This window comes from Myotis nattereri (genome assembly GCF_964212035.1).
Source record: "Myotis nattereri genome assembly, chromosome: 3".
NCBI lineage: Eukaryota > Metazoa > Chordata > Mammalia > Chiroptera > Vespertilionidae > Myotis > Myotis nattereri.
Genome location: NC_138077.1, coordinates 24014538 through 24039022, shown reverse-complemented (window position 1 = coordinate 24039022; position 24485 = coordinate 24014538). Strand labels below are relative to the sequence as shown.

The 24485-nt window shown below is 43.8% G+C and overlaps 1 protein-coding gene across 5 annotated transcripts in view; it reads right to left on the bottom strand.

The window, feature by feature from the left end:
* Window positions 1-10904: 10904 nt before the first annotated feature.
* SCHIP1 (schwannomin interacting protein 1) overlaps window positions 10905-24485 on the bottom strand; it is a gene marked incomplete at its 5' end in the record, with an annotated part of 115492 nt that continues 101911 nt past the window's right edge. For all 5 annotated transcript variants that reach the window (XM_081086765.1, XM_081086767.1, XM_081086769.1 and 2 more), the window contains 5 exons: window positions 10905-12233; window positions 16862-16955; window positions 19747-19870; window positions 20754-20951; window positions 23117-23234. In XM_081086765.1, coding sequence (XP_080942891.1) covers window positions 12182-12233; window positions 16862-16955; window positions 19747-19870; window positions 20754-20951; window positions 23117-23234 — 586 coding nt within the window. In that variant the 3' untranslated portion in view covers window positions 10905-12181. The remainder of the gene's footprint in view (window positions 12234-16861; window positions 16956-19746; window positions 19871-20753; window positions 20952-23116; window positions 23235-24485) is intronic.

Sequence of the window (24485 nt, the reverse complement as noted above, 5' to 3'; positions counted from 1 at the left end):
ATTTTGCCCAAGCTAGTAAGTATGAGACTCCTAAGATATGAAATGAAGGCAACTGTGATGTTTTAAAGGAGCAGTTACTGCCTCAGATAAAATCAAACACTTGGATAATTTTATAGTTCGAAATTCTTGACAATGAGTATAATTTAGGAAGTGACACACATGTGTGTACTTTGAAAAAAGAGGAAGTGGGCATTTAGACTTTTTATTTTAGTGGGCTGGGGAGGGCATTGTTAGTACAATATTGGCTCACCAGCTATGCAAATCAGGGGGTTGGGCTAATATTAAAAAAAAAGAGAGAGAGAGAGAGAAAAAAAAATAAGACTTGAAATACAACATAGATATAAAAACCATGACAATTTATCTAGGACTCTTTCTTATAAGGAGCAAATAGACAACACATTTTAAGTGTGGCCCAAAAGGGCATAATTTAAAACTTTTATGATTTATCTTTTTATTGTTGGATTTGCCCCTTATGTCTCAACCCCATTAATTTATATTTCCTGATTGTTGCCTAAGTGTTTGGGAGAGGTAGCTTCAAAAGCAGTTTGAGAAGTAGAGGAAACTCAAAAGAGGTATTTAATTGTTTACATATTACCTACAAAATTTATAAAACCTAGATTATTCAGCCTCTTCAGCCCTATCAAGGCTGCCTTTGGCAATTCTCCTGTAGGCCTCAGGCCTCCTGGGGGTGGGCCTGGCCCTGAGGGGTCCCACTGCAGCGATGAAGAATGTTCTCATAGGAAAGTGCAGGTCCCTAGAAGGCAGGCTCCCTCACTGCCTCCGGGCAGTTCTCTAGCTCTGACTCTCACAGAGGCAACACCCACCAGGTGGCTCCTTGATACAGGGGTTCCAGGCACCAAAATGCATTGGAAGTGCTGTGGCAGGGCCAAAGGTGGAGCATCAGATGCTGTCCTGGTTCTCAGGGCCTCTTAGTGAACCGCACTTCCATTCTCCAGTCCTCACACTCTCCTGCTCTGGGCCTCTGGTCCAGGAGGTGAGAGCTGCTGTCTCCCTAGAGACCCAGCACCCCCACTGGCAGCGTGGGTGAGACTGGTTTGGGAACTCGGAAAAGGCCCAGGTACTGTACTGTTTCACTCCCACTCTTGATTTAGCCAGAACTGCGGGGAGATGGATTCATTAGTCCCATACAAAACATCCCCATACCTAATTATTCTTCCCAAGGCATTTATTACTTCCCTTAACAAATTAGTTAGCTCAACCGGAGTTGCCTGGTGCTTGATTCTCAGTCTGATTTGCATCTGAGACAATGACTCATCTTAAAACCAGCCTTTTAAAGCCACATGGACAAGAGTCCTTCACATCACTGGAAAGAGGAATGGGACACTCTGTGAGAATTTAGTCAAGTCCTTTCTTCCCTTTGCCTGTAAGAGTCAACACGGCGTCTTTAACCCTCACATCTAAATTGTTCTCAGGTGAAGAATAGGCTTCCTCTGTCTTTCAAATGCCGTTGCTAATACGCAAGGATGCTCCTGGACCTAAAACAACCCCACAGGGTGAGATGACATGTCATTACAGACTAATTTCTACCGAGAACTAACAGACATCTGGAAGGAAGTCACTTTATGAGCCAGAAAATTAAAGAACTTATTTCCAGCCTTGTCTACACTTTACCAGAGCCAGGTTCTATGCCACTATTTCCTGCAGAGTCAAAAAGCAAATAAGGTATCGATTGAATATAAGAGAAAAGAGACTGTGGTTGTAAATAATCACCAAGAAAGTTTGAACTGCCCTAGTCTGGAGGGTGGAAATAAAATCTCTTTTCCCATAACTGTCGCTTTCTACCCTGTGCTTTTGTATATTGGTGCAAGGTAGTTCATTCAATGGTTTCTATTTTTATATATATTTTTTCACCTGGTTTTTATTCACAAATATGTATCAAGTTCACAAGACTAGTTTTCACTTGTCTTCTCAATCATCTGGTCATTCAATGGTTTTTAAAACATGGGCAGTGTTACAACCATAGGCAGAGCATTGCTTTAGAACAGAGAAATGTATGAAGAGAAAATGCGATGGGAAAGAATTTCTTACAACCAATTAATTCATCCTGGTAAATTATGTCCTACTAAATGAAAGACCTTTTGGATTCTCACTCAGAAATTTTCATTTTGCATAGCCAGACTATTAATTCATAAATTATTTAATATAATATTAATTTATACCAACAATGAACTATAAGCCTCAATTAAAATATCCTGAAAAACTCATTACCCATCAACCTATCTTATAATGAATGTGTCATATCTTATTTAGAAAAAAATAAATGAACATCAGTACAAAAGGTAATTGCTTTTTCTAAGCATCAGAATTCAGCTGTGGGACTAAACAATCAAAGCGTGGTCTTGAGGATTGTGGGACACCAACAAAAGTCTCCTGTAGCCACTTGATAAATATTTGTGTTTCTGGCATCATAATAAAATCCATTTCTGATGTGAATTGTTTGTTTATGACAAATCTCTTTCTGACCCAATGACTAAAGGAAAAGATAGCAGAGGGGACAGGATTTGAACTAACCTAAAGAGGTCCATAAACTGAAAAAGGCTAAGTCACTGGCCTAGAGAAGATGTTTCAGAGGAAAGAGGTGGGACCTCTAGAAGCATTGTGGCATGATGGTGAAGAACACAGACCTGAGGGTTTGTATTCAGAGACCTGGATTTGGGTTCTAGCTCTTTTATAGAGGACTATGGTTTTCCTTGTTAAGGACCTGCATCAGTTATGGTAGTGCCAGCTGTTGTAAAAAAAGATGTGATGCCGTATAATGACTCTAACATAATCATGCCTGTAAATGTCTGAGTCAAATCTTGCTGGACAGCAGACAGTTGTCCCCATGCGGTGGGCTCAAGGACCCAATGCAGACTCCTTCCATATTGTGGCTCTGCCATACCCTAGGTTCTTGTTATTGCAGCTGATAAAACAAGGAGAAAACATGGAGAAGGCAAATCCCTTCTTCAAAGGCTTGGCTGGAATTAAGACACATCACACCCACTCACATTCTCTTGATGAAAATCAGTTATGGGTCACATCTAAACACAAGGGGGTGGTGGGAGAGAAATGTAGTTCCTATTTAGCCACTTCCCAGGGACAACTCTATAACTGTGAACATAATGGGAGGCATAAATTTTAGCAAATGGCTAGCCCAGGGGTGGGCAAACTTTTTGACTCGAGGGCTACAATGGGTTCTTAAACTGGACCGGAGGGCCAGAACAAAAGCATGGATGGAGTGTTTGTGTGAACTAATATAAATTCAAAGTAAACACCATTACATAAAAGGGTACGGTCTTTTTTTTCAATAGTTTTATTCATTTCAAACGGGCCAGATCTGGCCCGCGGGCCGTAGTTTGCCCACGGCTGGTAGCTGTACCTGCCATAGGGCAGTTTAATTAGAGAGAGAGTGAAAAGAAAGTCTCTGGACTATAATCAAAACTTTGGAGAGATCAGGGACCTAAGGAAGAGTCAACAAGTCATGGGGCATCAAGCTTGAGAACAGAAAGACTAAACCTGCGGGGAAGTCAGGCAGAGAGGCTCCGCCCTCAACTTCAAGGAACAGCATAAAGAGGGCCACCTGTTAATGGAAGTGACGAAAAGGCAGATCCCAATGATCACAGAGTTTCTCTTTGGAAGACTGCCTGCTTCTGTGCTGAGGGCTATAGTTACAAAGGTGACAGGTTTGCCTCCCCTCTCAAACAGGAAATAGAGGAAAATCTGCATTCAGAAGTCAGATGACAGTCCTTGGAGGCTGTGTGTGTGTGTGTGTGTGTGTTTGTGTGTGTGTGTGTGTGTGTGTGTGAGAGAGAGAGAGAGAGAGAGAGAGAGAGAGAGAGAGAGAGAAACATTTGCATCAAGGAAGTGATACCCATACTCTTTAAAGATGAAAATGAGTTTGTGTTTGTCAGGCAAGGGGATTGGTCCAATTTTGTTGCAAGAAATCGAACTTTCCTGCAATGGCTTCATCTGGTCTTCCTTATCTTAATTTGCTCTCTATACTCTGCAGTATCCTATATAATAAAAGGCTAATATGCAAATCAACCGAATGGCTGAATGACTGGTTGCTATGACATGCACTGACCACCAGGGGGTAGATGCTCAACACAGGAGTTGCCCCCTGGTGGTCAGTGTGCTCCCACAGGGGGAGCGCTACTCAGCCAGAAGCTGGGCTCATGGCTGGCTAGTGCAGCAGTGGTGGAGGGAGACTCTCCTGTCTCCACAGCAGCACTAAGGGCCCCTCATGGGGAGCGGGCCTAAGTCGGCAGTTTGACATCCCCCGAGAGGTCCCGGACTGCGAGAGGGTGCAGGCCGAGCTGAGGGACCGCCCCCTCCCAGTGCACAAATGTCATGCATTGGGCCTCTAGTCTAAACAATACTAAGTGAGGGTTAAAGAAGAAAGATTATCACAGCATATTTATTGCATCACTGTGTTTAGTGTAAGAAATCTGGGAAGATCTTAATGCCCATAATTAAAGGGAATAGCTGCATAAACTATGTCCCATCATATGGGGTGATTATACAGCAGTTAAAAATGACTTAGATCTGTAAAGGCTCACCTGGAGAGGTGTCCATGGACAAAGCAGGTTGCAAAGCCCTATGCTTTCTTTATTTTATTTTTTTCTTTATTGATTAAGGTATTACATATGTGTCCTTATCCCCCCATTGCCCCCTCACCCCCCCCGCCACTCATGCCCTCACCCCCCTGGTGTCTGTGTCCATTGATTAGGCTTATATGCATGCATACAAGTCCTTCGGTTGATCTCTCCCCCTTACCCCCACCTTCCCCTACCTTCTCTTTGAGGTTTGATGGTCTGATCGATGCTTCTCTGTTTCTGGATCTGTTTTTGTTCATCAGTTTATGTTGTTCATTATATTTCATGAATAAGTGAGATCATGTGATATTTATCTTTCTCAAGGCACTATGTTTTATATGATCCTACCTTTTATAAACAAACTGAAACACAAAACTTAATTGGTTGTATCTGCTTGTATCAGCACGGAGAAAGGTGTGTGAGAGCATACATTCCAAATTTTAACGTTAATATCTGGAGGAGAGATGGGTCTTGAAGATTGATATTATTTTTTCCTTATGCATCTGTTTTGTAAATTAATGATTAATAAACAAGAAAAAAATCCCATAAGGATGTGTTAAATCAGAAACTGATAAAATACAGAATTCCTCCTTCACCCAAATCCTGATCATTCACTTCTTGCAACAATTATTTAGTGAGAACCTACTGGGTGCCAGGTGCTTTCATAGATACTATTTTATTCAATCTTTAGAATAATCCCCAAACAGCTTATTTTCAGGTGGTAAAGTAAGATAAGATCGAGTTGTAGTAACTTGCTCGAAGTCAAATCACTAGGAAGATGGTGAGTCAGCTTTGGTGTCCTACCCCATCCGACCCCAGAGCTGGTGCACTCTCACTCCTTATTTTCTTAAAACTGGGAGGCAAGGAGGGCCTATTTCTTAGGTCACGTAGTCTAGCATTCCAATTAAGCCTGGTTAAGGGTCCTAGTTTTGTTATATAATTTACAAAACAGATGCTTATGGAAAAAATAATGTCACTCTTCAAGCCCCATCACTCCTCCAGATATCAACGTTAAAACTTGGAATGTATGCTCTCACACACCTTTCTCCATGCCGATACAAATAGATAACAACCAATAGGTTTTGTGTTTGATTTTGTTTTTACAGAGATGGGGTCACATAAAACAGTGCAGATGGGAATCCTGTTGTGAATAATCCCAGTCCTTCCAAAAACCCCTAAGCCAGGGGTTCTCAACCTGTGGGTCGCAACCCCTTTGGCGGTCGAACGACCCTTTCACAGGGGTCGCCTAAGACCATCCAGCATATCAGATATTTACATTACGATTCATAACAGTAGCAACATTACAGTTACGAAGTAGCAACGAAAATAATTTTATGGTTGGGGCACAACAGGAGGAACTGTATTTAAAGGGCCAGAAGGTTGAGAACCACTGCCCTAAGCAATAGGACTAGAAAGACCCAATTAAAAAATAAAATTAAAAATTAAATTTAGCACCCCTATGTTCATTGCAGCATTATTCACGGTGGCCAAGACATGGAAACAACCAAAGTGTCCAGTGATAGAAAGACTCAAGATTGAAAGAATCCCCTTGGAGGTGAGTCATGTGGTGACAGTTCTGCCAGGGGCAGAGAAGTGTGGAAGGAACGTGGTGTGCTGGGCTGCATATCTGGTGCTTTGGCTAGACGGGTCATGCTGTGCTGTCTGTTCCTAAAACACATAGATAGGAAGGCACTGACATCAGGCCAGGCCTTGAGATACGGTCTCATGGCCCCTTCCCAGCATGCAGGCCTTCTTTCTCAGAAGGCCCGGAAGTCTCATTCCAAATTTGGGAGACAAAGGACTGGAAAAAGTATAAATAAAGAGAGTTTCCTCCATATGGGGGGCCCAGAATTTGAAAGACACATTTCTCTCTGGGCCTCCACAGAATTTAATAATAAAATTTAACTCTTGTAGTCAGTGCTGCAGTTCAGCCTCTGCTTTGGCAGGATGCTGTAACTATAGTCAGCTGGCCAGCTCAATAAAGGCTCTTAAATTTAAATTCTGAGTCGGTGGTCTATCTCGCTGAGTAAACCCATAACAGTGGGACACCAAGTGTAATCTCCTTTGAGGGTCTCAGGTGTGGGGAGAACTCTCTTCTACTTTTGGCTGGCTTTGACCCCGGAGGTGTTTCCAGGGGCCCTGGTGATGTGACTTCACTTTCTTCCTTCTCCAAGTGGGGGCTCTAGTTATGATTGTGGGCTTCAAACAACTGGAGAGTTTAGAGTCCACGGGTTTCTTCAGAACATATTTCTAGCCAGAGAGTTTACATTGCTTAAGACAAAGAGAAAACTCATTTCTAAATTTTTATTAAAATGGGCAATTCTAGCAAGAATTGGTGGGTTGAGTTCCAGCATCAGGACCCCAGGCTGCGGATGTCACTCAAGGAAGTTTTTAGGTCACACTACCGCTCTTAGTTGGCACTGACACTCTTCCAGACGGGCTCTCCCCAGGAGTCCAAATTAATAGTAATACATTTTAATTAGAAAAAATTAGAATTTGTCTTTGGGTGATGGGCTCACGGGGCAATATACAGATGTTGTAACATAGAAACCCACACCTGAAACCTATATGTTCATGTTGACCAATGTCACCCCAATAAATTGAAAACTGAAAAAACTAGATACTAAAAAATTGCTTAAAGAAAAGCTAAAAAGGAAGAAAGTCCAAGGTAGCATCAGTATTACCTAGGGACCTTAAAAAAAAATCCTGATACACAGGCCACATGCTGGACCAATTAAATCAGTACCTTTGGGGGTGGAACCCAGGCCCTGGTCCTTGCTAAGTTGCCCAGGTGATTCCCTGTGCAGCTAAAGATGGGAGTCACTGCTTACTGACCAATATTCTCACCCAGCCGCCAGGCCTGGATTCTCAGGGCTGGGATCAACCCAGATGAATGCAGCCACCGTTCTGGTTTTGCAACTTTAAGATATTTTCGGAGGCCTCATGCTTCTTCTCCACCAACTCAAGGAAGAAGTGGCCCCAGGCCTACAGAGCCACATCGTCCAGAGGGAGATAGGTGTGGGAAGCCCGCAGATGCAGGCTGGCCGGGTGGTTGACCGCAGCCTCCACCCAGTTGGAATAATTCTGACGAATTTGGGAGCTTATCGTTGTTCGGCAATAAGGAGCTAAGGTAGGAAAAAAACATATTGGCTGGTCTCTGAGGTGGTTCGGAAGGTGGTGACTAAGACGCTAAAAGAGGGGTCTGTTCCATGCAAACACTGTTGAAGCAAGAGACAGATCCAGGACCATCGAGGGCACTATCTAGCTGGATATTTTTAAGAAAGGAAAGTGTAGACAGTTGTCTAAACTATTTTCAGGTTACATCATGGACCTTCGAGTGAAACCAGGTGGTCTGTGGGTGGTTCTGGAATGTTGATTGTTCATCTCTGCTTTAGTTTATGGTTCCCTAACACCTACATGGATGCTAGCTAATCATTTTGATTTTCTGAAGCTCTCTACTTATTAGACTTGGCATTTTTCTTTCCTTTTTAAAAAATATATTTTTATTGATTTCAGAAAGGAAGAGGGAGAGATAGAAACATCAATGAGAATCATTGATCGGCTGCCTCCTACACACTGTACATTGGGGATTGAGCCTGCAATCCAGATATGTGCCTGACCAGGAATTGAACCGTGACTTTCTGGTTCATAGGTCAACGCTCAACCACTGAGCCACGCTGGGCTAGACTTGGCATTTTTCTTCATGAGACCAGTGGAAGTGATTAAAATTGGAAAAATGACCACAGTTGGCCTGAAGAAAAGCATGAGTGCAAACATTGTGCATTCATGTGGCAAATTTGGTAAAAGGAGTTTTGATGCAGTCATGGGCTCTAACAAGACCAGCAGCTGTGAAATGGTGCAGTGCTGGAATTCCAGATTAGTAACTCTGAGCAATAACAGAAGCACCACACACACACACATACATTCTGATTCATACATACCCTCACAAACATACATTTACACTCACACACACTCATTCACACATACCCTCACATACTCTTACGCAGCCCCCCCCCCTTCCCCATTTTGTTGGCAAATCACTGTATTGCTTGTCCTCTGGAGAGCACTTCATTTATTCACTGATAAAATAACCTGTAACCTACTTCTTTAGACTTGGCAATTTTCTTCATGAGACCAATAGAAGTGGTTAAAACTACAAAAAAATTCCTGGTGGGGAATATGGTTGAGGAAGAGTGAAAAGGGAAGAAATATAGCCAGGGTAGGGCTTGCTAGAGAGCAAAAAGACATAATCATATGAAACAAAGTTTTAATTTTTATTTTACATATTTATACATAAAACTTTCAAGGAACCCTCTGAATCCAACAGAATGTTAATAGCACATCTAAAAATGAACTTCAGGTAGTCAACATTCACAAAATGTTGAAAACTGATTCAAATATACATATTACGGAGAGCTACAACTTCACTACGAGGCAGGCATGGATTTTTGACTTGTATAGCACCGTCATTTACAGTTCTTTAAAACTACAGTGAAGAATGAAAGTAGTCAATGGTAAAATACTGCTTCAACTGAAAATCTCTAAACAAATAAAAACCACCCTTTTGGATTTTGTGATGGTGTAAGCACTGTACATTTCTGTAACAATATTTTATTAAAATGCCTGATATTTAGTGGCACAGTAAAAAAAATTAAAATAAATTAAGAAGCAAAGGCCAGGAAACTGCCCTGCTTGAATGTTGTGGCGTGAGGTGGTCGGCTTATCTGGAGAGAGTATTGGGCTCAGGAGTCGAGAAAAGCGGAGGGAAGGCGAGGCTTCTCTGAAGCTCGTGGGCTCTCGTGTGAGAGAGAGGTTTACCTTTCGGAGGAGGCTGGACGTGTTGCCCTTGGGCTCCTCCGCCAGCCCGGGAGGAGTGGCGTGGGAGACAGAGGGCACGCTACCACATTCCAGACAAAAATCTGGGGAAGATCCACAAAGCTGCTGGCCCAGGCAACATATGGAAAGTGAAAAATTTTCTTGTTCAGGTGAAGTGGCTTGAATGATAGAGACAAGAAGAACAGGGCTGCTCTACATCCGGCCTGCGCCAATGGCCATCTGGGAATGGCTACTCTCCCTCCTAGCAGACAGAAAATGCCTGTTGCACCCCCGTAACAATGAAAACAGAACAGCTCTGATTAAGGCCATACGATGCCAGGAAGAGGCCTGGGCAACTATTCTGTTAGACCATGGTGCTGGTCCAAATGCAGTGGGCATCGACGGCAACACTGCTCTCCACTGTGCTGCCACTGGTCAAAATACAGCAATAGTAGAAGAGCTGCTTTCACACAAGGCAAATATGGAAGAAAGACACAAGGATGACCTCAGACCACTTTCACATAAGGAGTCTAAAGGAAAGCAAAGAGCAAATTTCCTTTAGATTCTAAAGGAAAGCAAAGAGCAAATGGTGGAACTTTTATTAAATAGAGGCACAAAAGTCGATCAGATGGAAAGCAAAGACCAGCTAACTTAGAATGAAGAAGACCTAAAAAGTGTGCTGAAAGTATCAATCTTGGTCTACAGGAATCTATCCAAGTATCAAGAAAAACAAATTCAAGGACAGCGAATGAGAGTTCTGGAGACTAAGGAGCAGAACAGGTGAAGTGGCTTGAATGATAGAGACAAGAAGAACAGGGCTGCTCTACATCCGGCCTGCGCCAATGGCCATCTGGGAATGGCTACTCTCCCTCCTAGCAGACAGAAAATGCCTGTTGCACCCCCGTAACAATGAAAACAGAACAGCTCTGATTAAGGCCATACGATGCCAGGAAGAGGCCTGGGCAACTATTCTGTTAGACCATGGTGCTGGTCCAAATGCAGTGGGCATCGACGGCAACACTGCTCTCCACTGTGCTGCCACTGGTCAAAATACAGCAATAGTAGAAGAGCTGCTTTCACACAAGGCAAATATGGAAGAAAGACACAAGGATGACCTCGGACCACTTTCACTTACTCTAAAGGAAAGCAAAGAGCAAATGGTTCAATTTTTATTAAATAGAGGCACAAAAGTCGATCAGATGGGAAGCAAAGCCCAACTAACTTAGAAGAAGATCTAAAAAGTGTGCTGAAAGTATCAATCTTGGTCTACAGGAATCTATCCAAGTATCAGGAAAAACAAATTCAAGGACAGCGAATGAGAGTTCTGGAGACTAAGGAGCAGAACAGGCTGCATAAAACTCCAGCTTGTGGACGCTGTTTCTGGGCTTTCAGCAAACCTGGAATTAATCAACTCCTGGCCTACATCAGATGATGAAGACTTCAAGATGAAGTGCTCTCTTGTGAAATTGATTTTCCTTTTCTGAATTTAATTTTGTGTGCCACCTACTCTTCAATTTTAGTAGGGGTCTGCCTATCATTATGTTTTTAAGGGAAAACTTGTCTTTTCTATTGTGTGATTCCTTTTATATGAAATTTCCAGAATAAGCGAATCCATAGAGACAGAAATCAGACAAGTGGCTGACAGTGACTGTGGGTGGGCATGGGGAATGACCATTTCATGGGTATGTGGTCGCCTTTTGGGGTGATGAAATGTTTTGGAACTAGATAGAAGTGATCATCACACAACATTGTAAATGTATCAAATGCTACTGGATTTTTCATTTTAAAATAGTTTTTACGTTTGGTGAACTTTACTCACTTAAAAAAAAAGAATACTTCCATAATAACAATCAATCAATCCAATGAAGATCACGGTACACATTTTAAAATAATCCAATGGGCTCATTCAAAACCTGCCTTCTGGTGAAAGGTTCCATTGCTGATTTGAGACTTTCTTGTTTCTTGAGGTGGGCCCGTGTTGTTGCTGCTTTCCCTCTTGGGACTGCTTTCCCTGTGTCTCATAGATTTGGGGTTGTGTTCTTATTTTACTTGTCTTGAGGTATCTTTTTTTTAAAAAAAATGTTTTTATTGATTTTAGAGAGAGAGGAAGGAGAGGAAGAAAGAGAGAGAGAGAGAAACATCAATATGAGAGAGAAACATAGATTGGCTGCCTCTTGCACGCCTTCTACTGGGGATTGAGCCCACAACCCGGGCATGTGCCCTCACCCGGAATTGAACTGGACGGCACTCAACTGAGCCACACCAGCCAGGGATCAAGGTATCTTTTGATTTCTTCCTTGGTCTCATTGTTAGCCCATTCACTGTTTGGTAGCGTGTTATTTAGCCTCCATGTGTTTGTGTGTTTTTCAGGTTTTTTTTTAAAATTGGTTTCTACTTTCATGCCATTGTGGCTGGGGGTGGGGTGGGAGGTGTGTGGAATGATTTAAATCTTTTTAAGTTCATTTAAGCTTGTTTTGTGGCTTAATATGTGGTCTGTCCTAGAGGGTGTTCCATGTGAGTTGAGGGGAACGTGTGCCCTGCAGTTTTGGGGTGTAATGATCTGAAAATGTCAATTAAATTCATCTGGTAAAATGTGGAAAAAAAAAAGAAAGAAAAAGAAGCAAAGGCCAATCACTGGACATGAAGCTTCAGACATTATCAATGACTAACACTGATGTTTGTTTGTTTCTGCGCCACCTTGCACAACAGCATTTTTACAACCACAGAAGCAAAAAGACGTCTAGCTTGTCCTCTGATGGGATGGCTCCTCTTCACTTCGCAGGCATTTTCTCTGCCATGTGCTTTTGCTGACTTTCGGCATGTCTGCAAAATTAATAAATCAACTGGTTAGTGTGAAGGGGGAAGATCCAAGCTGCTTTCCAATCAACAACTAAAACATCCTCCAAACTGAGGTTTAGTTACTCATAGTGAAATCATGAAAGAGATCTTAATTCAAATGGATTTTCCCTCTTCAGTTTTCTATGCGCAAGTTCTTTTATTTAATGAGCCATTGGATTAACCTCAGACCGGTTAAAGTGCTGTGTTTAAAAACGAGGAGAGATAAGTCTCTGGGATCATTTATTCAACAAATGTTCCCTATGTGCCCGGCACGGCTGCTGACATGAGGGGTTTGGTGGTGAGTAGACAACGAGGTCTTTGTTCTCACGGAGTGAATATTCCAAAGGAGAGAGACAAGAAAGGAACAAGTAGCAAACAAGGAGTGAGCAGTCAGAAAATAAGTGCTAAGCAGAGAGTCAAAACAAGGGGGGGGGGGGGTGACAGAAAGTAACTTCGTGACTACTTTATCTGAACACGTGCACACAGATACACGCATTGGCAAGGCTCCTGACAGGAATCGGAAGCCAGCAATATAACGCCATTCTTACAAAGCTAATGTCTTCCTAGCAAATGGTAGGCTTTTGTAGATGTCAAGAATGTCCATGTTTGTATACTTTTCCCCCCTCAAATAGTCCAAAGGGCATGATCGTGTCAGTGAGGGTAGGGGTAGGATGGGGTGAATCTTCTTATTCATCCAGGCCTACTAAGGCCTTTGAGCCCAAAGTGTGGTCCACCCGGCGTGTGGTCGGTGGAGACGGTGGGAGGAATGGCTAAGCTGCTTCTATCACTTACATGGGCGCTAATTAACCGTCTTCTCAGAGAATGGTGGGGTCTGAAGGCTGAAAAAACACATGTTTTGAAGAAAGATAAGGATATTAGGAAATTGTAAATTTGGCAAGAGAAAAGCATCTCCGGGTGTGGCTCCCAGCTGTACCCAAAGGATCAGGCAGTTTTGTGTGCTGCCCTCATCTGGGCGGCCAATGACGTCAAGTTTAACTCGCTGTTCTATGCAGAATGTCTCATATCTATGGTACAGAAACCACAAATACGTTCAGAAACAGGGAAGTCACAATAGAGTCCTTGCCACAGTCAACAGCCCACAAATAATTGGTGATATTCATTTAAGAATAAAGAAACTCAAGAAAAAGATACACTCTTTTCCTAAAAAAAAAAAAAAAAAAATGCTCTTTAACAAACCAACTCATGGCCCTAATTCTATGTATAAAAGAATCTTGATCATATTCATAAAGTAGCTCCTGGGCCCCCCTTAACAAATTCAGTTCAAGAAATATTTTGATGCACAGTGAGCTAAGATTCCACTATTGCTAACTGAATTCTAGTTCTTATGGCAGTTTTAAAATATGTATCTATGAGTGCATGTGCACACACACATGTATATGCACACACAGAGTAAGGGTTTTTTTCTGAGAAAGAAGAAAAGAACAGATAGGATATTGCTTTGGGAAATATTTAAAATTGGGTATTATTTACAAGGTTGAAAACAGATATACCATACAACCCAACAATTCCACTTATGAATACTTCCCCAAGGAAAATGAGAACACTAATTCAGTGAACACCCATATGTTCATTGCAGCATTATTTACAACAGCCAAGATATGGAAGCAACCTAGGTGTCCATCAATAGATGAATGGATAAGGATGTGGCACACACACACATACACACACACCACAGAAATATTATGCAGCAATAAAAAAGAATAAAATCTTGCCATCTGTGACAACATGGATGGATCTAGAGCAGTGATGACGAACCTATGACACGCGTGTCAGAGGTGACATGTGAACTCATTTTTTTGGTTGATTTTTCTTTGTTAAATGGCATTTAAATATATAAAATAAATATCAAAAATATAAGTCTTTGTTTTACTATGGTTGCAGATATCAAAAAATTTCTATATGTGACACGGCACCAGAGTTAAGTTAGGGTTTTTCAAAATGCTGACACGCCGAGCTCAAAAGGTTCGCCATCACTGATAGAGGTCATTAGGCTAAGTGAAATAAGCCAGACAGAGAAATACAAACACCATATGGTCTCACTTATATGTAGAATCTAAAAACAAAACAAATAAATAAAACAAAAATAGATGCATAGAAACAGAGACCAAAGAGATGATTACCAAAAGGGATGGGTTAGGTGGATGGGTGAAAAGGGGGAGGGGAATATAGTCAATAATATTGTGATAAGTTTGCACAGTGACAAATGATTACTAGAATTAGTGGAGTGATCACATTGTAAGGTATAAAAATGTCGAATCACTATATTGTACAGAAACTAATATAACCAATATAAGATTGTATAACAACTATGCTTAATAATAATAATAAGTTTTAAAAATGGTGTATTTCATTAACATCTTCAACAAAGGAGGGAAAAGAGTTTCAGTCCATACAATTAAAAGGTACTCATCAGTTATTTATAGGAAAGCCCTAAAGGACTCCTTTTTATCAACAATCGTTATTGAGGACCTACTATGTACCTGGCAGTCCTTGTCCTCAGCTATGGGGATGCAGCAATGAATGAGAATGGCACCATCTCTGCTTTCAGGGGGTTTACAGTCAGGCAGGGACAGACAGCAGACTATGTAGCACGGATGATTAGGCTCCACATGGGAGTGTCCTACCCCAGTCTCGGGGAGCCAGGGAGCACGTCTCCAAAGAGGCTTCATACAAACCAGTTGTCCTCATTCGGCTGTGCACTGAAATCATCTGGGGAGCTCTAAAACCTCCTAATGCCCAGGCCACGGCACATGATAATTAAATCAGGATCGCTGGGGGTCAGACCCAGGCATCCACACTTTATAACGGTCCCTGGGGTTCCAGTGTGCAGCCAAATCTGAAAGCCCCACAGCCAAGCTCTTCGCCAGTTCAGACCTGGCTGCAAAGCTCTGGGACTGCTACCGCGAGGGGTGTTCAAGTACCCTCCTTTTCCCCCATAAGCACAGTTAAAACCCACCAGTCGGGAATGGACATAAAAACTTCTCCCTACTGACTCCAATTTAAAGGATGCCTCCAACACCTTTAAATTAGCGGCTGCTCTTCTTTTAACCCCCTGGTTTTGCCTGACCTGCTTCCCAGGATCGCACCATCTGAAAGTAGACACAAAACACCACACTGCAATCCCAATAACTTAACCCATTGAGAGAAGAGGAGCCTCTCAATGTCCTCCTTGCAACGAGGGAGGTCAATGCTGCTTTGAGGGGCAGAGAAAAGCCTCTGCTCCCACAGGCAGATCATAAATTTATCAAAGACTTCACATATTTTTCAAAGATGCAGGTTCCGGGTGTATACTTCAATAGCGGTTTCCCATAATCTTAATACATGCATGCAAACTTCTTAGATTGACAAAAAGGGCTGTATCTTATAGCTATTGGTGCAGTGCCTGAATACATCTGTAGATGGCAATAATATTATTGAGTGTTACTGCAATTTGAGTGTTATTTCAGATGCAGGCAAATATGCTAAGAAGGTACGGGAAGGCCTTCTGGTTTTTTTGGTTTTTGTTTTTGTCTTTTTGTTAGGGATGGGGCAGTATAATATTCAAAGCATACAAAACAGCGTGCTGCCCCTGGATAGGTCTTAAAAAAAAAAAAAAAAGCCTAAACAGAGTTCCATGGCATTTATTTTGCCACCCAGACTACCTTTATAACATCTGCATTTAGAAAAATATTTTTCCCAGTGTTCCACACCGAGAAGGGGTCCTCAGGAGCAATTTCACCACATACGTTTTCAAACTCCTTTAGGATGGTGGTGGGTCACGTGGCCAATGCCTGATGTTATTGTGACAAGCAATGTTCTTTCTTTGCTCAGAGAGCCTTCTGCTCTCTGAATACCATTTCAGGGATTAATAGTAACCGTTGCCTCCTGGCTTAAAGACTTCAGATAAACTGTCTAGAAAAAGGTGCCTAAGTAAATGTGAGATACCAGGAATGCTCGCAGTATTTTGTGTACTTTCTACACTTCTGGTGACGAGCTTTTCTACAAGGAAAACTAACAAATGCAAGACCTTGGCCAGCATTAGCCTTGTTTCCTTGTCCCCTGGGGAAGGAGGCACTCGTTACCGCTTCACAGAGAGGCGCTTGGAGCCAGGCCCGGCTAGAGACTCAAGTCTTAGCGTCTCCCACCCGGTGAGAGCAATCTGGTGGCACTGGTACTGTGGAAAGATGCCAGTGCCCCTGCCTTCTGGGCATAGCAGATGCGATCAAGAGTCAGGTCACAAACCAGCAAGTGCCATTTTGTGGCACCCACCCCGTTGCGGCTCATCCGCTGGAAACTCGCCAGCCTTGAAGGGCTTAGAGCCTACTCCCCGGGGCCACGCAGTCTTCCTGGGCCAGAACCGCTGACCAACCTGGGTGCGCTCTATGACGGTCCAGTGCCCTGGCGCCTATCACACCAGGAGGATGGCTGTGACAAGCAATGCATTTGGAAAGGAGCAGCTTTGGCCACTTCCCCTCCATCTTAACAGCTGACACCAGCAGGGATTAGGTGAGGAACCCATGGGAGGGAGGGAGAGAGTTCTCCAGAGCTCGCTCTTGCCCTAACTCTTAAACTTCAGACCAGGGCTTCTCTAGAAAGGGCGAAAGATCACCAACCTGGTCAAGTCTTCAATGTCTACCAGCATGGCGTCCTGTTCCGTGTGCAGCTCATCTCGGATGAGCAGCAGCTGGACCAGCTCTTCATTCAAGCCTGGGGCAGAGAGACGAGAGCACTTAAAAACAGGCAGGACTGTATCCAGGTAAGACTGCATCCAGGTCAGAATGGGTAACTATTTCTGGGTGCATGTATCACAGATCTATCTATCTATCTATCTATCTATCTATCTATCTATCTATCATCTATCTATATCATTTCTGTTAAAATTTAGAATTTTTATATGAGCTTCTCATAAGCTCAGGGGAAGCCATCAATTTGAGAACATGACTAATCTGCATAATTATAAGAGTGTTGGAAGGAAAGGAGTAAAGTACAAAGGATTTCCAAATACATTAACATTAGAGTGTGAAAAATTGTTCACTATTAGGGAAATAGCTTGTTAGTAAAAGTGGCGTTTTGTTTGAAAAACAAAAAACAAAAATGTGAGCAAAAATGTCTGGGGTTTATTAAGTTTTCCACTGCACCTGCCACACTGAGAGTCGGAGGGGCCGCCGGGCCTGACTCAGGCGCCTCAGGGATGCTCCGGGCTTCCCACGGCCCAGGAAGGAGCAGCCCCGTGTGCAGGTTGCTCTGGGGAAAGTATTAGCTCAAGCGATCGGAAAGCCAGGGTGTAAGGCCTGAGGAAATCAGCCCCGAAGTCTGTGGACAACAGGTGCCAAGGGAAATATTCCTCAGGGCTTATGCTGGGGAAAAAAATGCAAGGACACATTTCTCATCTTCCTGAAATCAGTGAACGGGTCAATCTGGCTTCTGCCTCTGAAGGGGATGAACAAGCAAGGGCTCTCTCTTGCGTTTTCCCCTCAGTTCAGCTAAGAATCAAAGCTTTTGAGTCTGGACACATGGACACAAGGGGAGAACACCCGTTTAGCGAGAGCCCTGGGCCCGGAAACCAAAGAAAGGAAGTGGGTACTCAGCCAGGTCCCCCTGGGAAATGCTTTTAGAGATCCTGACTTCAAATGATGTATTTGTCTGCCTTTAGTTCAGACTAGTTTCCAATTTTAAAAAGAAAGGGAGGGAAAGAACCATACAAAGAGGCCTGACACATCATCAGCCCCTGAAAAGGACGAGATGGCAACTTATTAGTATTTAAAAATCCAAGGAAGATGCTTCAGTCGTAAAATAGCACTTGACAGAGTAACACTCCCAGTAATTTACTCAACTAAATTAAAATGCAGAATTTTTAGAAATCCACCGAATCTATGGTTTCTTAATTAAAATGTGAAACTCTTTCTCTCAATTTTATTTTATTAAAAATATTTTTACGATTAAAAATTTTTTATGTTGACATTATTGCTGACTCCCCCATCACCCCCTTTGCCCACCCTCACTTCCCTCAGCCTCCACCCCCCTCTATTAGCCTCCCTCTCCCTTGGCCATCACCACACTATTGTCCCTGTCCACGGGGCATGCATATATGTTCTTTACTAATCCCTTCGCCTGCTTTATCCAGCCACTCTGCCGCCCTCCCCTCTGGCTCCTGCCAGCCTGTGCCATGTATCTATTATCCATGCTTCCAGTTCCATTTGTTCATTAGATTCCACATATTAGTGAGATCAATGGTATTTGTCTTTCTCTGACTGGCTTATTTTGCAGATGAAAGAATTCTTTATCTCTTCTTGATTTTAAAACAATACTGAATATATTAACTTGACACTGAAGATGTCCAATTCTAATTTTTCCAATGTGTTCTTGGGGTAGGCTTTTATGCTGGTACCCAGTATAGTGCCTGCATCGTGCATAGGAATTTTTTCCCCATATGAAGTTTTTAACTTTTTATTATGGGAAATTCCAAACTGATACAAAAGCAAAGAGCATAGTTTAAGAATGCCCCATGCATCCATCTAGCTTCAACTAGCCAATCTTGACGCAGCTCTCTCCCTTTCTCCTAGTGGACTATTTTAAAGCAAATTCCAAACATCATATTATTTCATCTATTGGTGCTTCAGTATATATTTCTAAAAAATTATGGGGCTCTTTTTAAAAAAAATGACCACAACCACAATATCTTCATCATATCTGAATAAATAAATATTTAATAAAACATTTAGTCAGTGTTCAATTTCCCCACTTAGCTCCTAAAAATGCTTTTTATAGTTAGTTTGTCTGAATGCATTTGGTTAGCATATCTCTTAGGTGGCTTTATCTGTAAGTGCCACCATATGTTCCAGAGGATTTGTGAGCCCATCTGGCCTAAACACTCTGCCCAGGTGGGCATGCTCTCTCCTTCATCGGGCCAAGCAACGGACCTTCTCTGCACCTCTAATCAGTGCGAGAGAGTGCTACTCACTCACTACCCCTCCCCACTGCAGTTATTCTGGGGGAAACAGGCCCACATTTCATCACCCTGTAATTTTCACATATTGGTCCTATCTATTATCACCACCTGGAGCACCACAAATAAGTCGAGTTTCATTTGATGACCCAAAATGAATGTATGTACCAGTAAAGTTGAGGATATCATTGTAAAACAAATGACCTGTAACTACTAAATTGTATTCTAGAAACAGGTGTTGCAAGCCAGATGCTTGCCAAGTGCTTGCTATTTAAAATAAATAATAAGGACCTAACCTTGAAAAATTCTTAAAGTTTCTGAATATTTCTAAGGAGAGGGAGAGGGAAAGGGAGAGGGAGAGGGAGAGGGAGAGAGAGAGAGAGAGAGAGAGAGAGAGAGAGAGAGAGAGAGAGAGACAGAGAACGAACTTGCAGGCACACACACAGGAGGAGCCCAATGAAATGCTGTACAAAGGGTCTAAATTGAGGAAGTGGTGCTGTCCCATTGCATTTCCCACTTATTACTCCATTTTCAAGCACACCTGACACTTACTTTCTATCTGAGAATGGAGATCATTGACTATGACTTGTAGCTGCCCAATAGTCATGTCCCTCAGGTCAGCGGGCTTTAAACTCCTCTTCATCAAGCATTCGCTTATATGAGGCATGTGTGGCAGCTGCGGAGACAGAGGGATGGGATGGACGTGTGAACAGAGCAGCAAGTACATTGAACCCAAGACCCAGTTTCCCCCATAAAGACCGCCCCTCTCATTCACCCACTTTCAAGTTCTGGGCTTAAAAGCTTTCCCAGTCTAACTTTCTCAACGCGAGGCCCTACGTACTACAATGTCTGGAACACTATCAGCATCAAAATGCTACCCTACTCAAACCAAAAGCTTTCAGACTGGCTCTTACATAGTCTGTGACAACCGTGAGTCCATTATTCTATACATAAATGAATTACCGGTGAGCTCAAATAATATCGATGACATGGATGAAATTAATAATATCAGCTATGTATTAATTCATAGCACGCTACAAGCACTGTGCTATGTGCTCTGACACGGGTGTTATTGTTTATACCCATTTTATAGATGAGAAAGCTGAGAGTTATGTAACCTGACCAGAGCCCCACAGTAGGGCAGTGGCAGAGACAGATTTAAACTCCAAAGTGCCGGGCTCTTATCCACTATGCTACACTGTCTTTGTTGGAAGGTGGGACTGAGAGCATAGCAGTAGTGAGTCTGCCACAACCAATAGGTTCTTAAACTGAAATTGCTTTAAAGGAATTTAAATAGTCCCATGACAGTTAATATTGTCCCTAACAAACAAAGTAGACCTGAATCAAGAACAAAGTTTACTTTTGTGAAAATCTGCTGCTTATGTATCTTTCAGTGATGCAGCAGAAAGGAAAAGGAAACAAACATTTCTCAATGACAGTATTTCTTACAAACTGCCTCGGAGAAACCCAAGTTTGCATAACTCAGGCAAAGGAGCGGGACAGTGCCAACCCTTTGCAGCCACCAGGAACTCGCTTGCGTTTCAGTGTCTGCTACTTACTAGGTCAGCGACGGGAGACTTTTTCCTGTTCTGTTTTTCCACTTCTACTTGCATTTTGGCCATGGGTTTGGCCATGGCGAGGGCCATTTTGGCTTCAGCTTGCAATTTCTTTTGCCTGGTGAGGAAATCCATATCATCTAGGGATTCAGATTCCTCTTCAGTAGTGTCTCTATCAGAATAGGAAGAGCTCTGTTTGCTCTGCGAAGGGAAAAAGAGCAGCCTTGAGCATTGCATGCCGGGTAGCATCTGGGGAGAGGGGCCAGAGCATCCCCGAGCCCTCCTGAGACTCCCTTCTGTCCACTCAGCTCGCTGCATAATGTTATCTGTACCACTCTCAACTAAAAAGGTAGTTTATTGGCTCAGTGTCAATACCAGACTGTGATTTTTAGCATAAAGAGTAGCAGAATCCTAGCTAATAAAAGAGTAATATGCAAATTAACCGTCACACCCTCACTCCATCACTCTGTCACAAAGATGGTGGCGGCCACAGAGCTGGAGCCAGCAGGAGGTTTGGTTGCCCCGGCGACGGAGGAAGCCAAGCTTCCCGCCTGCCCTGGCTGGCCCTGAGCTCTGCTCAAGGATACAAAGTTTCAATTATAGAAGATAAATAAATCCCAGATACCTGCTTCCAGCCCGCTGCTGTGTCCAGCCTGAAAACGGCCATCAGCCCCTCACCCAGGCTGGCCAGGCACCCCAGTGGGACCCCTCAACCCTCACCCTGAAGGGGCTGTGGCCAGCTTGCAAACAGCCATCAGTCCCTCACCCAGGCTAGCCAGGCACCCCAGTGGGGACCCCCACCCTGAAGGGGGTGTGACCAACTGCAAACAGCCATCAGCCCCTCACCCAGGCTGGCTAGGCACCCCAGCGGGGACCCCCACCCTGAAGGGGGTGTGACCAGCCTGCAAACAGCCATCAGCCTCTCAGCCAGGCTGGCCAGGCACCCCAGAAGGACCCCTACCCTGATCTGGGACACTCTTCAGGGCAAACCAGCCGGCCCCCACCCATGCACCAGGCCTCTATCCTGTATAATAAAAGGGTAATGTGCAAATTGACCCTAACAGCAGAATGACTGGGAATGACTGGTCATTATGACACACACTGACCACCAGGGGCAGACGCTCAATGCAGGAGATGCCCCCTGGTGGTCAGTGTGCTCCCACAGGGAGCCTGCTCACAAACCAGGCTGACGGCTGCCAGCACAGTGGTGGTGGCGGGAGCCTCTCCCGCCTCCTCAGAGTACTAAGGATGTCCGACTGCAGCTTAGGCCTGCTCCCCACTGGCAAGTGGACATCCCCCGAGGGCTGCTGGGCTGCCAGAGGGATGTCTGTCTGCCAGCTTAGGCTCAATCCCCGGGGGAGCGGGCCTAAGCCAGTAGGTGGAAATCCTCTGAGGGGTCCCAGACTGCAAGAGGGCACAGGCCGGGCTGAGGGACCCCCCCCTTAAGTGCACAAATTTTTGTGCACTGGGCCTCTAAGTAAATAAATAATAGGAGAAACAGATTTATGACACACTTGAGACATTTCTTTGATTTGGTCTCAAAAGACACAACAACGTATTTAACCCAGAGCTAAGGCAGTGTGTTGCTCTCTGGAGTGGACAGGACCTAAGGTACCCAGTGACCAACATGGGATCCTTGGTAAGAAAACACGATTGGTTGGTGAGAAAAGAGATGAACAGACCTCACTGAGTGGTAAGAATTCCGGCAACAGGCTCCCATGATCAGAAGGCAGTCTGTTATAGCATGTGGGCAAGGAATGAGTAAGAAATACTATACGCACTTCATCCTGCTGGTTTCCCTGAACATCACCTCTGTGCATGAGCTTTCCCCTGAGCCCTGCCGCCCATCCTTTTAAAACGTGTCCTACTGCTGGTCTGTACTCATATTTCTACACCCAGTAGGGAAGGATTGGTGTGTAGCATATGGTCCTTAAAAATTTTTTAGGACACGTGCAATTTCTCTTATGGTCTAATATGAAAGTAGTTGCTAACTTTAACAGAGCTTATGTAGCACTGCTGTGTCACAGGTTTGGGTTTCCAATCATTGTCACATCTTAGGACAGGGGTGGGCAAACTTTTTGACTAGAGGGCCACAATGGGTTCTTAAACTGGACCGGAGGGCTGGAACAAAAGCATGGATGGAGTGTTTGTGTGAACTAATATAAATTCAAAGTAAACAACATTACATAAAAGGGTACGGTCTTTTTTTTTTTTTTTAGTTTTATTCATTTCAAATGGGCCGGATCCGGCCCGTGGGCCGTAGTTTGCCCACGGCTGTCTTAGGAGCACGCCACGTCAGGAAATGCAAAGAGGCTGCATGGCCAGCAAAGCACACCCACTGAGCGTCGGCGGCAGCTTTGACTCACCATGGGCGACAAGGGGGTGTCCAGGCTGGTTTCCGTCTTGCTGTCATCCGCATCGCTGTCCTTGTCACTGCCGCTGTCGTTGACAAAGCAGATCTGCAGGTTCATCCCACTCTGCAGGCTGGGCAGAAGCAGACAGGACACCAATCCACTCAGCTATTTGAGATCTGGGCGCACCCAATAGAACTGTCTGGCTTTGCTAATAAAAAGCAGTTTTATGTATTCTTCACATGGAGAAGTGGGTGACCAATATGACTCCTAATTCATCAGCAGTAACATACCAGAGGATACTAATGATCACTTGATAACTTGGTGATAACATCACAACTTTTACTAATGTTGTATTACTTTTTTCCACACTCATTTCCCATTAGGTGAAAAATAATTTAGGCCACATATTTTGCCCCCAGCACAATGTCAAACACACAGCAGTTGGTGCCCAATAAAAATGTGTGAGTCACTGAGTTTATATTCCTGTCGACGAAGACGATGGGGGGTCCTCGGCCAAATGAAGCCGCATGGTGTAGTCTAGTGTCCCATCTCCTGGGGACAGTCCAAGGACGCTCTCTGAGCCAGTACCCCGGCCACAGTTCTCTGAAGACTCCTTTCTCCCTCAAACAGACAGAATAGGGTCAACTGAAGGAAAGTTTTAGTTAAGGCAGTTGCCAAAAGCCAACCAAGGGAGCTCACTTCTGTCATTAAGAAAAACACACACCGCAGTTCCCCCTAGAGGTCAATGGGGGAAAAGGAGGACCTATGTAATACTTTTAGCAATAAAGATTTAAAAAACAAAAACAAAAAACCTCACCCACCACGGTTCACCCTAGAGCAGTGGTTCTCAACCTTCCTGATGCCGCGACCCTTTAATACAGTTCCTCATGTTGTGGTGACCCCCAACCATAAAATTGTTTTCGTTGCTACTTCATAACTGTAATGTTGCTACTGTTATGAATCGTAATGTAGATATCATATATGCAGGATGTATTTTCATTATTATAAATTGAACATAATTAAAGCATAGTGATTAATCACAAAAACAATATGTAATGATATACGTGTTTTCCGATTCCGATATACGTGTAATGTTGTTTACTTTGAATTCCGATTCGTCTTAGGCGACCCCTGTGAAAGGGTCGTTCGACCCCCAAAGGGGTCGCGACCCACAGGTTGAGAACCGCTGGCCTAGAGGAATGCAAGGAAACCCCCAACCCAGGCAGAAGCACAACTGTGACCCAGTGGGCTCCGCAGCCGCCTGCCTCGTCCAGTCAGTGCCGCAGGGGGCGCTTTCGGGAGCTCCTGGGCTCCAGGCGTGATGGTGCTGGAGGTGGGGTCACAGAGGGTCACCCAGCTGTGGGTCTGCTGCCCACCAGGC